Source organism: Corvus moneduloides, chromosome 21 (assembly GCF_009650955.1).
Source record: "Corvus moneduloides isolate bCorMon1 chromosome 21, bCorMon1.pri, whole genome shotgun sequence".
Lineage (NCBI taxonomy): Eukaryota > Metazoa > Chordata > Aves > Passeriformes > Corvidae > Corvus > Corvus moneduloides.
The window spans coordinates 5,540,486-5,558,218 of NC_045496.1; the positions used below are offsets into that span (position 1 = coordinate 5,540,486).

At 47.9% G+C, this 17,733-nt stretch overlaps 1 protein-coding gene across 2 annotated transcripts; it reads right to left on the reverse strand.

Moving 5' to 3' along the window:
* Positions 1-1,075: 1,075 nt before the first annotated feature.
* Positions 1,076-17,643, reverse strand: MIGA2 (mitoguardin 2). 2 transcript variants are annotated; one of them, XM_032130592.1, is made up of 16 exons: positions 17,559-17,643; positions 16,132-16,371; positions 15,283-15,478; positions 14,329-14,441; positions 12,177-12,288; positions 11,562-11,701; positions 9,983-10,100; positions 9,715-9,815; positions 9,111-9,226; positions 8,621-8,693; positions 8,313-8,399; positions 8,026-8,124; positions 7,523-7,657; positions 6,759-6,812; positions 5,676-5,792; positions 1,076-5,545 (listed from the first exon to the last, which is right to left on the reverse strand). In XM_032130592.1, exons 2-16 carry the CDS (start codon positions 16,225-16,227, stop codon positions 5,342-5,344), a joined length of 1,761 nt encoding a protein of 586 aa, XP_031986483.1. In that variant the 5' UTR covers positions 16,228-16,371; positions 17,559-17,643; the 3' UTR covers positions 1,076-5,341. The 2 variants fall into 2 exon arrangements, with proteins under 2 accessions (XP_031986483.1, XP_031986482.1); XM_032130591.1 differs by having other exon boundaries at positions 15,283-15,493.
* Positions 17,644-17,733: the final 90 nt, after the last annotated feature.

A 17,733-nucleotide genomic window follows, 5' to 3' on the forward strand; every position in this document is an offset into this window, starting at 1 on the left:
GCCTTTAAGTGGTGTCAGGAAAGCACACGGATCAGGATTTCTATCCCATAAATTAAGATTTCAAAAAAGGAGGAAACTCCTTTTCCTGCAGTTGTAATATACCTGCTTCAATTACGATTACATCCCATTAATTTCAACAAGCTCTTCATAGCTGACATTCTCCCTGGCATTTCAAGAAGAAAAATAGCATTAAAGTCTTATTATTTGGAAAGAAAGAGCAAATATTTACTGCAGGAGCTCAGTTCATCGCACAAGACTGCTATGAGGGAGCATGAGTGATTTACTGCTTTCATTATTCAAGTTAAATAAATCTCCTCCTTTCCAAGCTATTGAATGTAGAGTTATGCTGGCAGAGTGGATTACATTTGATCTATGTACCATGACAAGTACTGAAAATTGTGGGCTTCATTGCTGTATTCACCCACTCCTTCCTGAACAGGAGAAAAAAGTGTCAATACATGGAGCAGCCTTTGCTCTGTGCCTCAGCACAAGAAAGCACAAAGCTGCTCTGGAGCTGTAATGAGTGTGGAGTCTGACTCCATGGAAACTGAGATAAACTCCTTTTAACTCTCTCAACTAATGATCAGGGTGTGGCGTGAGACAAAAATTTTCCTATCCACGAATATTTTATTTGCATACATCAGAGTTCATGACAGGCTTGCATTAATGCTAACAGAGACTAGTTTTTACTTTTTTTATTTTTAAGCATAAGAATGAAATTTTAATCACTGTGGAAGAAACAGCCTATCTGATTCAGTCTGGTTTCTCTATCATCTGAAAATGAAACTATTTAAATCCACTATAGTTGTTTCAGAAGAACAAGAAGATGATTTTCTCGCCTTGCTCAGCAGATAGGCAGCTCTGATACCAACCCGCAGGCTTTAGTCTGGGTTTCTCTCACAGAGTTTGGGAAGCTGGTAAGTGCTACAAGAACTTGGACAATGTGTAAGAGATTCTGCTCCTCACTGGGATTTTCTGTTATCACTTCATCACAGCCTCCTCACACCACACTCCAACACAGCCAAACCACCACAGAAAAATCTGAAAAATTAAACCCCACAGTTTCCAACCATGATTCAAAGTACAAGGAGTTGTTTTGTTTATTTTATAGCCCACTTCATCTGTGGACTTGTCAGTAGACCCAGGAAGACTCCCCATGCAATTAAACCCTTTAACTTTACATTTAAACCTTTCAAGTTCATCATTCTGGCCCTAGGAACAGCAAGCCTAGTTTGACACCATCACTAGAAGCAGAGGTGCCACCACAACTGTCACCTAAATCAGAAACCAAAGACTGAGTTTCTACCACGTTTCACCAGGAAATTCAGGAACAAAACCCACAATCATGAAGGAAAGTTTTATTTTACTTGTAATGCCCACATCCTAAGATTAAAGATATTTTTTAAAAATCAGCTGCAAAGAAAAAGATAGGAGCAAATCAAGAACAGATTTTTACACCTTTAAGAAATCAAGAAAAAAATAGGCACAAGTTTACATTCATTAGTTTCAGATATGGCAGAGGAATGTTCTACTGAAGAGGGATAAATAAAATCCTGCTTTCCCACCTCCCTGTATGAGACAACACAAGTCATGCTCTTCAAAGCCACACTGATTTTGTAGATACAAGGCAGATTTTTCCTCATAATTTTATTACTGTGCTTAAAGATCATAAAGACCCTCCTAGAGCAATTTGGCATGGTCTCTACATACATACTAAAGTACTGCGCTTGTTACAACCTCCACATAAAAAATGAAAGTCATGCATATTTTAAATTCTGTTTAAGCATCAGACACTATTGAGGGATTTTACTTCATGGCTGCTAAGCCACTTTAAATCCCCATCAGTGTTAAAATCTTGCAAGTGTCAGCCCAGGATGATTTAACCCCTTGAGAATAAGGGTTCATCATAAAAAAAGGTGAATGTCTCATCTCAAGGGATTCTACCCAAATACACATCTCAGCTGCTATTAATACTGAAGAATTTCCTTTGTTAAACACAGTAGGTGGGGGAAGGGATTTTCTAGGGATCTCAGGAAGCCAGAGGGCAGGCAGGTGTTCCATCATACCCTTTAACTCTTCCCTGCAATACAGGTGAGTATGAGAGTCACCTTTTGGGCTGGGCCCTGCAACCCAAGGGCTGCATCCAAAGGAGTTGAACACAGCAGGTCCCTGACAGCACTGCTCAGGCCAGGGAGAGCTTCTTCCACAGGAACAACTCCTGTGAACCCGCTGATCCTTGCAGTTCCCTTCAGAGGCTGCAGACACCTTTCTGCCTTTCCTCTTGAGCTACACTGGGATTGGGGAGGGACAAAGAGCAGCAAGGAAATGAGGGGGAGATGTAGAGAAGTTTAACATCCATCCCAGTAAAGATAAAACCAGTTTGTCCCGGCAAACATCCTTGGCTGGTGCAGGACTAAGTCACTGCTGGTGGGCAAAGGCAGAGAACTCGACTTTCAAGAAGCTGCAGATGTTCCCGAGGCCAATTCCTCTTTACCTTCACTGGGAGGGCTGTGTAACCTACTTGCAATAAGGGCTAAGGAAAAGCATCAGGCTGTAATAAAACAGTCTTTCTTCATTTGATTGATTAGGAATTTACAATTCCTCTGCTTAAAAAGCCACAGTGCAAGTTAGTGTTCGCTTCAGGGGGACCCTGTTTCAGTACCCTCTCCCAGAAGGATGCAAAAGCTCAAAGTTAGCGGCCAGTGTTCTTGTCTGTACACAAAACAGGCAGGCTGCCCAAGCACTGAGGCCAAAAGACACTCAAAATAGTAAATAAATACACATAAAACAACACTAAAAATGAGAATTTAACAGCACTGATTGTTTAGAATTACAGTCCATCTCATTACGTTAATCTTCATATTTTAGCATCTTTTTAATCACTATACAAAAGCTGCTGAAGTGACTTTCTTCTAAACCAGCCATACAAGAGCACAAAGCACTATCAACATTATCTTTTTGGCAAAGTAACTTGCTTTCAGAATATACCATACTTTCGAATCACAGTTTACATGTAGCAGGTGTGACATGCTAATACAACATCCTCCATTTCTTCTCTTCCTGCACACTGCCAGGAGCAAGACACCTCAGAGACCTTTCCTAGTTTCAACTGCTGTCTCTTAAATCCTTCTCATAACAGTTTATTCCATGCAGCCTCACTTGGGGCAGCTGCTCCTAATTTCTGCCTCAGCGTTGGTCCTGTTTATTGCATTAATCTGGTTTCCAGGATAAGCCACATCAGTCTGATGTGCTTACAGAGCACCAGATGTTACTGTGCTCTACACGCACCCCCCTGCAAACATCTCAGGAGCATTTCAAGGAATCAGAGAGCCACAGAATGGGTCAGGTTGGAAGGGACCACAGTGGGTCACCTGGTCCCACCTCCCTGCTCAGGGAGGGTGACCCTAGAGCACATGGCACAGCACATTTATCTGCTCCTTTTATGTCCTCCTGTTTACTTTTTTTCTCTGTTTACTTCCTTCCTGCTTTTACCAGCAGAATCCACAATAGATATCTGAAGAGGAAGAAAGCATTTGTATTCTCCAAGCCCACGGACTGATTTTCCACTCATATGGAAATTCCAGATTCTTACATATTTTTTTCCACTTGCAAAAATACGTCCAGATAAGCCTCATGTCTTTCACCCAGAACAGACACAAGGGGTAACTAATCAGTCTGGAACAAAAACAGTGAAGCTCATGTTTTTGTGGAAGTCCTGAAGACCTCCTCATTCCGAGGGTGGGACTTGGACTTATATGTGGACTGAAACAGAAGAAGGCACAGGCTGGATCTCAACCTTCATCTGTGGCGCTGTACTCACAGAGGACTCAGCAAATCATTGCAAACCTCACACAAAAGCCAGGACTGCCTCAAGTCAATGGCATGACGCTGAGTTGGGAGAGGTTTAGGTTGGATATCAGGAAAAGGTTTTCTACCCAGAGGGTGGTTGGGCACTGAACAGGCTCCCCAGGGAAGTGGTCACAGCACCAAGCCTGACAGAGTTCAAGAAGTTTGGGCAACTCTCTCAGCATATGGTGGGAATGTTGGGGTGCCCTATGCAGAGCCAGAAGTTGGACTCAATCCCGATGGGTCCCTTCCAACTCAGCATATTCTATTATTCTGTGATTTTTATGACTCTCTAGTTCAGCACACTCCACTGCTGCTGTCCTACACGAGTATCCAACTCAGCTCACATCCCAGAGGAGCCAGATTCCAGGTGCTTGCTGGGCAGTCAGGATCCCAGCATTTGAGAAGCACTACCATATACACACATTTGATCATTACCCAAAATTATGTTGTATTTCTTAGGACTGACAGACGGTAAAGAGTCATTTCCTCTCTAGAAGCTTGATCCCAGCTCTCCAACTATCCGCACACATAACCTCACATCCAACATCTACACCTCTCGCTACCCTGTGCATAACAGCAATAAGCACCATGTTATTACCCTTTCCCTCTGCTTGTACACACCCCACACCTCCGACCCAGCAAAAGCTGCTGCTGTCTCATTCTGAAATCCAGCAAGGCACTTTGATGGATGCCAAAGACTTTGTGCAAACACAGGCAGGATGCAAATCCCTCCCCTCCTCACACTAACTTGCCTTAGGGGCAAACACAGACCTCAGCAACCTCCTAAGCAAGGATGACCAGGACACAGAGCTCGTCATCATCTGGTCTCCAAAGAGCAGCAACACCAAGGGAACAGACCAATTCCCCTAGAGCTTCAGACTGCTTACAGAAGTCTGCATTTTACTTCAGTGCTTTACAGAACTGTTTCTTCCTCCCCAGGAAAGAAATCTTTGCTAGTCACATTACATGTGTTAACACACTTAGGGTAAAAATTAGCAGTAATTAATGTCTGTAGGAACACAGCAGAGCAGAACAGTAACAAAAATCCCAAAGCAAGCAAAGCTTCCTTGAGAAGGTAATGGTCAAGTGGAGAATTTCCCAATGATATTCCTGTTCCCACGCACAATCGTAAATGTCGGGGATTTACCTCCCAGAAAACACACAGGCAAAACAGGTACATACATTGCCCTATTCAAGAGAATTGGGCAAAAATCTGGGCCCGGGCAGTTCAGGACACGATGTATATATAAGACATTGAAAGTAATAGTAATAAGAAGAACAGGAAGGTGGAACAAAGGAGAAATTCAAACCATAAGCTGGCAAGTGGTCCTGGATCCATCCCAGCAAACACTACTGGCTACAAAAAGCAGAAGGTCCCGCCAGATTGCTGTGTCTTCATGTAGTCTTGCTGCCACCGCTGCACTTTGCAGGTAGTTTTATCCATCTCTGGGAGGAAAAGGTCCCTGTACAAAAGCGTTTTCCTCTGCTGACATCAGATGAGCTCCTCCTTCAGCGGCTCGGTTACGCCAGGAAGCATGCCGTTCATCTCTGGGGAAGTCTCGGTACCCAGGTATCCTAAGAGGATCTCGCTGCGCCGCCGCGACAGCTGCAAAATGTCCTCTGCCAGCAACTGCACCGTCGTGTACCTCACATTGTCGAAGTCAAACATGTCCTTCAAATATTGGACGATCTGGTGCTGCAAAAAAAGGAAGGTTTACAGTCACATTCCTTCACCTGCTGGTACCAGCCACCAAGGGCACATAGCAGCAGCTTTAAGCCAGCAGACAGGAGTCCCACACAGATGAGGTACAGAAAAGCCACCTTACCTTGAAGAAGCTGCAGACTTCGGATAGCTGCTGCTTGGGCCCCAGAAAACCAAAGGCTAGAACAGGACTGACATGCTCCGATACGGAGTAGAAATGAGAGATAAAGCCATCTGGTACCTGCCACAGGGAAGAACAGAATTAGATGGTCTTCATTCTCAGACAGAATTAGCAGCTTATTCCAAATCAGCCACCAACTTCCCTGCCAGAAAGCTTCAGTAACTGAAGTTAAGAGCTATTTGGAACATCTCCTCCTGCAAAACTACATTTATCTTTCAGATCCCTTGAAGGATGACTAGAGCTTTGTATCTTCATGTTTCTAAGCTGCTATTTCAAGAGGAAAATGAACAGAAGAAAATGAAAAGCAATCACCAGCCAGCCTTTATAGCCTCTATTTATAATTTGCTGACCAAGCCAGGAAAGGACATGCAAATATCCAAGGCAGAGCTACTGCATGACAGCACCAGTAGAGCTTCTAGTGCTCTCATTTCTCTCTGTGCCATCTCAGGAGCCAAACCCCGTCATACCAGCTGGCTGTTGGGACTGAGCTGAAAACTTGCCAGAGGCCACAGACTCTGTGGCAGAACTGGGGTTGTAAAGTTGTGGCTTCCTGTTCCCCAGCTCCATAAACTCGTCTGCTGTGATACTTTAGGAAGTCACAGATTTAAGTGAAACTCATCAAGTAATGGCTAATTAGCATCAGCATCAGGGAGCAGAGCAGTGCCTGAACCATTCCGTTTGGTGCCAGCAAGGAAAATACAATTCAGGAGCAGTCCCTTGTTGCTTGGGATCAGCAGCCACTCCTACAGTATTGTGAGCAGGGAGAGGGAATACCAGACAGGCAACACTGTCATTTGAATCCTCACATTAAGAGAATAAGGGAGAATAAACTCAGATTGATTCAGTAAAATACTGGCATAGCACTGGAGCAGTGACCACAGGACCCCAGGGCTCTAAAGCATCACAAAGAACGTGACTCTGTTCAGTCTTCTACCACTTAAGACTTCATACTTTGTCAAGATCTATGTGTCCTCTTTTCAGCCTCAAATACATTAGATTATTTCCCTTTGGATTAATTTTGCTTACCATCAGAAGCCTCCTTTTTGCTTTCAGAACTGACCAGCAAGCAGTTGCTAGAGCCTACAATTAACAGAGAGAGCCCATTAGCTACTGGGATTACTTAAAAAAACCCAAAGTTTACCAACACATTGTCATCAAAACATCAAAGCAGTCGCCCTTTTGTGCCAACAACTCTAAAATGACAAAATTGAAGTGAACTGGAAGCAGATTTAGCCACTTCAGATCCATTCCAGAGAAGCCAAAGGGTTTCTGAAGATTGTTAATATGATCTGACATAGTTGCCCAACAGCCCACAATCCCCTGTAAGCAGGCAGCTGTTACAAAGTGCCATTTTATTCTCAGTCTATCAAACTAATCAGTCTTAAAAATACAACTGGGGGCAGGACTAAAGGAAAGCTTTGCAATTTCAGCTTCAGTGTCTGCTGAGGTACTGCCAGAATGAATGGCCATGTGCTAAAACCCACATATTTTTCCCTGTATTTTGACCCTTTTATTCTCATTCATAAAAATAGGTGCTGTCATCTTTTAACATCTCCATGGCATCACTGATAAAGGCCCCTAGAGCCATAAGTCTGGTTGCCGACCAGATGCTTTCAAAATAAGGAAAGCTTTCCTGTAAACAATTTCCATGCACAAGAAGACTGTTGTTTAGAGCTTCAGGAAAGCGTGGCATTGATAAAGAGAGAATTCAGCTGAACCAGGAAAGATGAGGTTATGCTCTTTTCTGGCCTTGGCACTGATCTCACACCAGCACTCCCCATCTCACGCACCGTCTCCTTGAAGCTGTCGGACAGCCAGCGGTTGCGCAGCACAGCCAGCACGGAGGAGGGAGGGTTCTCCAGATCCTCAAAAGCATCCATGAGGATGAAGTCCAGCACAATATCAAAGAAGCTCATGCACACCACCTGTCAGGGAGCAGAACAGTCTATAAAGGGAACGGGTTTTAAAGAGACAGGCTTTTTTGGTTAGAAGCAACAAAATGTAACAAGCTGAAGTCAATGTAATCTTATTTCACCAGCAGCTCTTTCACTCCTGGGCCATTCCTACATTTTCATTATAATAGAATCACAGTGGTTTGGCTTGTAAGGGACTTTAAAACCATCCAGTTCCACCCCCTGTCATGGGCAGGGACACCTTCTACTAGACCAGGTTGCTTCAAGCCCCTTCCAGCCTGGCCTTGAGCACTTCCACGGATGGGAATTCCACAACCTCTCTGGGCAAGAAATATCTTCCAACTCCTCTGCAACTCTGTAAAGATAATGTCTTTACCAACCCCTCTTCCCTCCAGCTCCTGCTGAGTGGTCGGCCAGGTCTCTTGCTTCAGGGCATAACGCAGCATCTCCTCGTAGCTTTCCAGGAAAGCTTTGGGATTCTGGGAGAGCAGAGGAACAAAACAGAAGTTTGACTACTCAGATTTGAGCTGACATCAACATCACAGTAGTCACCAGCACTCAGATGAAGTTTTCTTCTTCCAACATACTGGACAAACTCTGGGGTGGGATGGGGGAACAAGTGTCCCTGTACTCAAGACACAGCTTAGTTGTTACATAAACTTCCTACCTTTTCAGCTTTTGTCATCAGTCCTATCACCATCTGCTTCCCAACCTCCCCAAAAAACAGCTGATTGCTTTCATCCTCCAGCAGCTCCTGCAAAGGGAACACAGATGTCTCCTGTGAGGACCTACACACCCTCAAATTCTGAATTGGAAGAAAAAAAAAGGACGGGACATGAAGCAGTGCAATGCTGCACACACCAGTGTCATTAACCTTTAACAAGCTGGAATCTAGGAAACAAAACTGCGCTCTCCAGGAACGTGCTGCTGGCAGCCATGTGCCATGGAAACCTGGGAGCCTGGAGCCAGTCTCACCTGGAATGCCTGCCTGACACAATGCAGCTTCGCCAGGAAATCCTGGTCACTGTAGCAGCCAAGGAGCTCTGTCCTAGAGGGAAAGGGGAAGAATTGCGTAAATTCCAGTTCTCCTGATGTTGGTGCTCCTACCAACTAACCACAAAACTAAATTCCCAGTTTGTGCATAGGAGAAAGGAACAGTCACTTTCTCTTTATCCAGCTCCCTGGGGGAACAGAGGACCTCTGCCAGGCTGGTACAGGACTATGCCAGCCTCCCAGAACAGTCACACTTCCTATCACTAACTTCCTGGGACAATTACTCTTTCTTAACATGTGAGTCCCTAAAATCTGGGGCTAATTCCCTGGGAAGGCCAAACCCCAGCAGGAAGGATGCTGTGATTTTATGACCCCAAAGGGTTTTTCTGGTTATGGGGCTGCTCAAAGGCAAATGATGTGTTCACAGTGCCGCAGGGGACACAAGATCCCACAGCTCCAGCTGCCTCTTCACCTCAGCGTCCGGCACGCAACCTTCCCTTCTTTCACCAGCTGCAGAGCTTCTTCGTACGCTGCCACTGGCTTGGAGAGGTGGAATGGCATTTCCTCAAAGGGGAGAGAATCAAAGAGCTGTAGAGGTAACAAGAGACGTGGGAAGAAAAAAATGAGCTCATTAAATATTTGCAAATACACAAGAGACTGCACACAAGCAAGGTAGGCCTTCTTCAGAGAATCTTCAGCTAGCAAAGTTTGTCAGTGACAACTGTTTCATGCAAAGATATTTCTTTTTCCACCAAAAGCTGTCTCAGCTCTGACATAGCCAATGATCCATAAAATTTACACTACCAAGCCACCTTACATTAGATAACAGCACTTTCCTAGCTGTTATGGCATGTTTTCTACAGTAGATAAGAAGATGACATGAAGTGCTGGTTGGAAAAGCCTGCACCATCCCCCTCATTAAAAAGCTTTTCCTAACATCCATCATGAGCCTCCCAGCCTGAGGCTGTTGCTCTCTGTTTGATCATCTTCCTCTCCCAAGATGCGTTTGGCTCTGCTGACTTTGTGCCTTCCCTCCAAGCCACTGGGCTGTGACACACAGCTGACACTTCAGTCACCTCTGCTGCAGAGAAGAAGGAATCCTCCGAAGCCGAGCTGTCCTCATCATCCGTCCGCAGCCGCAACGATCCGTCCGCCAAGGGAAGCATTAAAGTCTTCTCTGGAGGAGAGAAAGAAGCCACACGTGTTGGAGTTCACGGACCAACATTCCTCTCAGCTCCTGTGCTCTCTTCCACTCGCACTTTGTCACTCCTCCTTTACTTGGCTTACAGAAAAGACATAAAACCAGGCAGGAAACTGGCATTTTACTGTAGTCAGATGCCCTACCCAGATCCAGCAGCACGCTGTCCGACGGGAGCGAGGAGCCAAACTCTTCCTGGAGGTGGTAGGCTCGGTGCAAGAGGGACTCCAGCTTCTCAGCAAACTCCCTTTTCTGGGACTCCTCCTGGAACACACATAAATGCCACCCTTAGTTAGCCAGCTGGGCACAGACAGATTGGACAGCACAAATATGGGAGGAAAAATTCAGTGAAAATGGGATTTTCAGTTTGCAGATTAAATGATTAAAAATAAAAAGAGAGAGGAGTCGTTAATCCTACAATGCAGCTAATAATGCACGGAGAGGGAAGCTTCCACACAGCCTACTCAAACCCTCTGGCTTTTGAGCTTCACAATTTTGTTTTCCTCTTAAAAAAGGAAGAAAGAACTCAAGAACTTTAACCTGCCACCCAGAAAAACAGGTATTTTAATAAGTTCTACACCACTTAATTCTCTTGCCTTTTGACTTTAGCCTCATTTCCAGGAGAAATAGCATCACGAAACCTGTGTTGAATATAACAGGATATCCAGAACTGGATAACAGTATTTAGATTAAGGTGCTGGGTATAAGCAAAGTTTGCTGTAAGCAACACAGGAGGATGGAGGAAAAAAAAAAAAAGGTGTGGGGAAAATAAGACTTGAATGGCATCTTGCCTTCATGCCCCTATGTTTGCATGAGTATCTCACCCGGAAGACAGAAGCATTAACAAGAAGCACAAAATCTATTTTCATAATGAATCAACTGGTCTTAAGGCAGTTTTAGAAACACTACAGGGCTCTTCAAGGAGAGCCAACAACAACAGAATCCAGATTTTACTTGGATAAATATTATCCAGCACAAAAGACAAATGTCCCACATACTTACTACACCAGACTGTTTACAAAAGGCTGGGAACACTTCTTCCCAGTGAGAACTCCTGGAGAGTTGGGAGTTCAGCTCCTTTCACAGCCCTGAGTTACAGCAGGTTTTTTAGCTTTGTGGCTGTCACTGAGCCATTCTAGTTTAGATCTCCTTTAACACAGGTCTTCCCTGCATAGTCCTCAAGTCTCAGACAGCAAAGGGCTGTCCTAAAATCCTGGCTTCTGTAGCTGCAGGCTGAGTGAGGTACACATCTCCCTGCAGGGACCAGGGCCACACTCAGCTCCTACCAAGTTACCACTGCTTTCCTCATCCACACACACACAGCTGGGCTCTGCTCTCCACCCAGTTCCCAGAAGGGACGGTGACCATCAAGATCTCCATTTTCAAATGCATTAAAAAGTTACAGAGACAACACTGCCAGCCAAAGCTGTGCTGCATTCATCACAGCCTTTTCTCACCACAGGCTGTGCCACGGGAGGACACGTGTGACAGTGAGTGACACAAGGCTGGAAGGTGGGTAGAAAAGCTGGGGAATGAGGGGGCGAGACATATTAAAAAGAGAAAGAAATTAAAAACACCCACTTCCATTGCATAAGGAAGCTGCAGATACAGACAGCTCTTAAACAGAGTCTGGCCTGTCTCTGCCCTTAATTTGCTCTCCTTTTAACCTCCCACTGTTTACTGCTTCCAGCACCCAGGCTGGCCTTTCAGCATGTGGGGACCTACCTCTGAAAGGTTCTCAGACATGCTTTCTTGCTGCTTCCTGCTGTCCCAGGGCACAGGGGTGCTGGTACAAGCACTGTCCCTTTGTCTGATGCTCAGTGCCTGTTCCCATTTCTGCAGGGCCTCCTCAAACAGCTCCATGCCTGGAAACACGACCAAAACCTTTGAGAGTTCCAAGGCACTCAGGAACAAAGAGATACAGGATGAGTCTTTGCTCACTCAGACAATCCAGCAAAGAGGGAAATCCCTCCCCAGCTGAAAGAATAAACATATTCCCTTTCTTTCCTGTTTAAATATGGTTTATTTTGGATTAGAAGGAGAACATCCCCAAACTGGTTAGAACATTATCCATGTTACATTCAAAGTACTGTTCTCTGCACAAGAAGAGCCTGTGCTCAAGAACAGTATTTTGGAAGTAAATTATTCACTGACAAAAAAGATCTTTTTTTTTTTTTTAAGAGAAGATGGGATTTTTATTTGAGTTTAGGCTGAGAATGGAAGGGAACTTTCTGTTAGAGTTCTACATTGAGTGCTGATGCTCTGTGTCAATTCTCACACCCTTCTTGCTCTCACAGTGATAAACAACCCCCCCAGGGGAATGACCTTGTGCCTGCTTACCTTGAACATAGAGGCTTTCTGCACTGGAATCACCAATGGCTCCAGCATCTCCCATTGCCTGGGCCTCCCACATCCCTGGGGGTATTGGACTTGAGGAGTTGACTGCTACCATCTGCAGGAAGGGAGCAGAGGGCACCAAATGCATTTAAATTCTCTCAAGATCAAACAAACTAAGATCAAACAAACACCAGTTAAACTTCAGCAAAAAGGCATTTTTCTTCCCCATGTTTGCCCTGTGCTCCCCTGTATTGATAAGGACTACAAGGAGAGCACTGATGGAGGAAACAGCCCACGAAAGGTCCAAAGCAATCACTACAAAGGCACCAGGATTTTGATGGAAAGCTCATGTCAGCCCCAGCTGCCTATACAAAAAACACTGGAAGTGGCAAGGAAGAAAGCACAGTCCAAACAAAAGAAACAGTTTCCCAGAAGAAATACAGCTGAGGATTCCCCAGAGGGCAAGGGGAATCCTCACTCTTCTCTTTGTAACCAGACCCTCTCCTCGGAGGGCTGAGCTCAACAATCCACACAGCAGTGTCAGCTTTGTCCAGTTTCACACCAAGGTATCAATGTCTTCTAAAGTCTGACCCAGTAAAGTGCTGGATTCAACACTATCAGTGACTAGCATTTTCCTGTGGCTTAGAGAAGGATGTCCAAACATGAGCTTGGTACCAAAAACAAGCTACAACAATCAGCTGACAGATGAATTCCTGCCCTGCCTCCATTGATCAATCCCTGTGGGATGTTAATAAATCACCTTGAGATCCAGAACTGCAAATCATCAGCTCACTGCTGCCAATTTACTTACTGGATAGCAAAGAGGAGCCCAGGAAGCAAAGGAGAGCACAGGCAAACCTGCAGCTGTGCAAAGGATCACTTGTTTTTCCACCAAGTAATATGAAAACTGTAAGTACAGGGTCAGCTCATCTGTACAGAAACAGATGCCTGTCCGTGGGGATATCCCCACCTAGGCACCAGCAGTGGGAAAAGGCATTCACGGATTGCTTTTTATTTAAAGAGAAACAGAATTTCAGTGTTACAAAACCTGGATAGCATCTGTGTGAACTGAGAAGCCATGGGGGAATTACGTGGATGCGAGTCCCTGTGGGGGGAAAGAGGCCAGAGCTGGACACAGCTTGGTGCTCACGGTCACATCCCATCACACCCCAGCTCCCCAGGGAATGCTGTGCCGTGCCCAGCGCCGTGCAGGCACTGCCGCCTGCTGGAGACACACTTTGGCCAGCACGGATTTTGGCAACTTCTGGTGCTTTAGCTGTACTAAAACCAGCAACACCAGCATGTGCTGTGGGGTCCTGGCACCCAACAGCTCCCTTCGAAGGGATGATTTTTCCCTCTCCTTTCCCCAGCATTGCCAAGCAGCCTCTGAGCCTGGGTGATGACGAGGGAGGACTTTGCAGCCACTCACAGAGGTTCATCTGTGCCCCCCTGCTCCAACAGAACATGAGGCTCTGGGCCATGGGGATGTGAAACAGGTCTTGAAGCCACATATGCTTCCAGTTTTGGTCTCACAAAAGGTGGATATAAGCACTGATGGCTTCTCCTGCCTGGTTAAGCCTGAATTACCAGTACTGATAGGCTGCTTTTTGGCTTTGGAGGAGGCAGAGTGACTGGGCTGTGTTCTCAACCTGTGCTGTTTCCTGAACAGAGCCATCAGATTTTAGTAGCTAATTTGAGTTAATTTGGTTTTAAGAACAAAGCAAGCTGTGAGCAGCCCCAGCACAGAAGGGAGAGGCTGCTGGGCCACCCAAACCCCCACCATGGAGGGAAGCAAACAAGCTCTCCATGGCTGTGGGACCCAGAAACAACCCAGCCTAACTCCTTGAGAGGGTCACAGACAGCTCCAAGGAACCATGGCCATGTCCCACAGGGAAATCCCTCCTGCAGCTCCTCCTCGGCCAAAGAATTGGCCAAGGAATCCTGGAGCTCTTGGCCACAAAAAATTGCTGTTTGCAGGGAACTCCAGACACTCAGTGCAAGGCTAATATCAGAACCCGCCCTACAATTACAGTGCAACCTGTTCTGCTCCAGAGGCTTTGGCATTCTCCATGAGCCAGTACAAGCCCAAGGACTTGGTGATCTCGTGACAGGTACATGCACTGACATCTCCCAGCCCTGCCAACAAGGTCCTTACCGAGGCAAGGCTGTGGGAGGAACTGGAATGTTTGCTGGGCTCAATGGAGGAAATCCCGCTGAGCGTGTCATTGCTCTTGCTGCCAGGGCTCTGGACTCTCCTGCTGGAGTATCCTGCAGTTGGGAAGGTCACACAAAAACAGGATTTTAGGCCCAGGTGACTGCAGCAGGGAATAGGGAGGGGAACATCACCCTGTCCAGTGTGACTGTGAATGGGCAAAGCAGCATCCAACACCTAGAAATAAGCCACAGATCTCCTGTCTGCTCTGCTTTGCTCTGAGCCTAAGAAAGCTGGTGTCAGTGAGGATCTGAGGCTGAGGAATGAATTCACTGCTTATGGACAGCAAGAGACAAGTGGAAACAATCAAGCAAAAACTCCTCCACCTTCCCTCAGGGCAGGCAGAACACAGACACTGCTCCCTTGATTTTCATACATTTCACCAAACAAATGCTTAATCCCTAAAGTGCTTTGCTGAGAGCCTGGGTCAGTCTTACCCCTAAAATCAGTACAAGCAGGTGAGGAAGCTGGGAGTCACCGCAGAGCTGGATGGACACTCCCAACTCCCCAGCCTGGCCCAGGCCACCCTCCCCTCCCCTGAGCAGAGCACAGGACCCGCACTGACGTCACGAGATCAATGCAGAACCAGGTCACTGCGTGCCCTGGTCATTACTGGGCAGCGTGGTAATTGTCCACAGGCTGCCTGCAGGAAAGGGGATGGGAATGCAAACCTCAGGGAAAACCTCAGGACACCTTTTCTTCCCGAGGACTGTGAGCTCAGAGTTGTCTCCCTTTGCTCCCCAAAGCCTGTGCTCATGGCACTGCACTTCAGAATTCCCACTTCATTCCCCATTGAAGCACTACACCAATGGCTGTGCTTTCCTCTCCCCCCGCCTTCCCATCCCTCCCCGTACAAAAAATCCTCTTTGGGGATTTTTCCCTTTTTGTAAGGCCAACCTTTCTTCACAGAGGAGACCCTCCTGGTTGGCAGGATGGGCACTGTGATCCCTCCCGGTTTAAAGCCACACTTGTCCGGAGCAATTTGTTTCTTTCGGCGGCGCCGCCGCTTCAGCTGATGAGCTGCAAGAGCCAAGGCAACCGTCCCCAGAGCTGTGGCAAACAGCACCTTGCGCAGGCCTGGAGAGAGTCGCAGCTGAGAGAAGACAGACTTTAAACACAAAAGAAATGGAAGAGCAACAATGAAAAACCAATTCCATTGCCTTTTTTAAAAAAAAAAATTTAAAACCTGTGTTAAACATGAAACACGTTGGCTTTACCCTCCTATCTACAAAACAGGCCCCCTGCTACACAACTAAGACATAGCAACAGAGAGACTGTGAAGCATCATTTTGACAGGACCTGGAGAACTTGGTCTCAATCCTCATTGCCAAAAAACACTGCAAAATCTGCACACAGCCTGGGACAGATGCAATCCAGGTTACCCAAATTCAGCTCTGAAGCCCTGGCGTGAAGCTGAGCTTTATTGCTCCAAGTGCTGCATCACTACAAGTGGGGAACGTATTACTCTTCTTTGAAAGACAAGTCTTTTTATAGCGCCTTTGATGAAGAGAAAGATTGAACCTGGGTGTTCTCCCAGGGAGGAATGTGGGAAGCGCTTTTCTCTCCTCTCCAAGCCCACTCAGAACAAGTCTCTTCCACCACCCCGAACTCCCCCTGAAATTCCTCCAATCCCTCAAACTGCCCAGGTCCCCCAGCACCACCCCAATTGTGCCTCCATCTCACGCAGACAACCCCGCAGAGCCAGCCCCAGGAATGTGACAGGAAGACCTTTCCCGCTCCTTGTACCTGCCCAAACGTCGTGTAAACAAACACGGGGATCTCTGCCACGGTCATTGCCAAGGCCTGCATGATGGACATTCCCTCTGTCCTCCTAAATGCCATGTCTGCACGAGGACCTCGGCACCTTCAGGAGCCGCCACGGGGAAGGGCACTTGTAGATGCTGTGTGAGCTGCTCACAAAAGAACCCAACTTTTCTCTGACATGTGGCTCAGAGTCCTGGAATTGGCCTCCATCCAACAATCCTCCTGCGGGAAGAGGGGAAAAATCGGGTGAGTGAGGGGAACACACGCCCTGCTCCTCCTTGCAGTGCACTTCACAAAACACACACCAGGTCACTTGGAACAGCGAATACAAAACATCTTCTCACCAGCAGCAGCAATTCCTTTGCTTGTCCTACCAACCACGGGGACAGATTCCCAAACTGCTCTATGGCAGCAGCACCCTCAGATTTAGCAGCTCCCAGAAATTTCTACATGTACCAGAACTGCCAGCACATGGCTGGAGGAATTTTCTTTGCAGTCCCAATATAAAAAAGCCCCAATTATCCCAAATAACCATACACACGTTTTCAATGCCAAAACTCTGCTTTCACACAACTGTCTGTGCATCACAGCCTTGCTCAAGAGCCACCAACCAAAGGGGGTTCTCCCAGGAGATTTCCATGCTGCCTGAGCTCCCTCGGAGCTTTGCTAGCGGGGCTGGGCAGGAGGGATGTGCTCTGGGCAGGAGGGATGTGCTCCCGTCAAGGACAGAGCGGCAGAAGGCACCGGCGTGTGACAGAGCCCCGCACCCACTGCCCCGGGAGCACCGACGGAATGTTCTCCGGGCACCGGGAGCCCGCACGGACCGGACACCGGCCATGGGCTCTCCCCACAAGGTTAAACACAACGTCCTGGCCGCAGCAGAGATGAGCAAAGTGCAAGGAATTTTGGGCACGGAAAACAGCCTAGGGGTTACCATACCGGGATAGGGAGTACAGGCGCCAGACGTACCAAGGCAGCCCCTCTGTCCGGGCATCTCCCCCCAGCCCTGCCCGCCGTGGGCAGCCGGCGCCGGGGCTTAAACCCACCGGCCCGGCGGCGAGCGTCCCACGGGACCCCCCGCACCTGCACTGCAGCACGCAGGGCTCCCGCACCCCCCGCAGCCCCGGAGCATCCCCGCACCCCCGACATCCCCCGCATCCCTGAGCATCCCCCCTGCGCCCTCAGGTGCCTCGCACCCCTCCGGCATCCCCGGGCCCCTGCACTCGCTCACCCCGGGGGCATCCCCGCCACCCCCGCACCCTCTGTACCCCCCACCCCCATGACCGGATTCAGCCGGGGGTCCCCGGCTCGGCGCTTCCCCCTCCTTCCCCCCCCCCCCCCCCCCCACTAACGATGGTGCGGGCCGGCGGGCCCGGCCCCCGCGAGCGGGCGCGGGCGGCACCACTCACCGCGGCGGGGGGGGCGCGCGGCCCCGCTCGGCGCCCTGTCCCCGCGCCGCGCGCCATGGCCGCGGAAGGGCAGCGTCTCCTTCCCCCGCGCCGCAGCCCGCCCCGCGCAGGGGCCGGGCCGCGCGGAGACCCCGCCCCCTCTCCCATCTCAGCCAATCAGAGAGGAGAGCCGCCC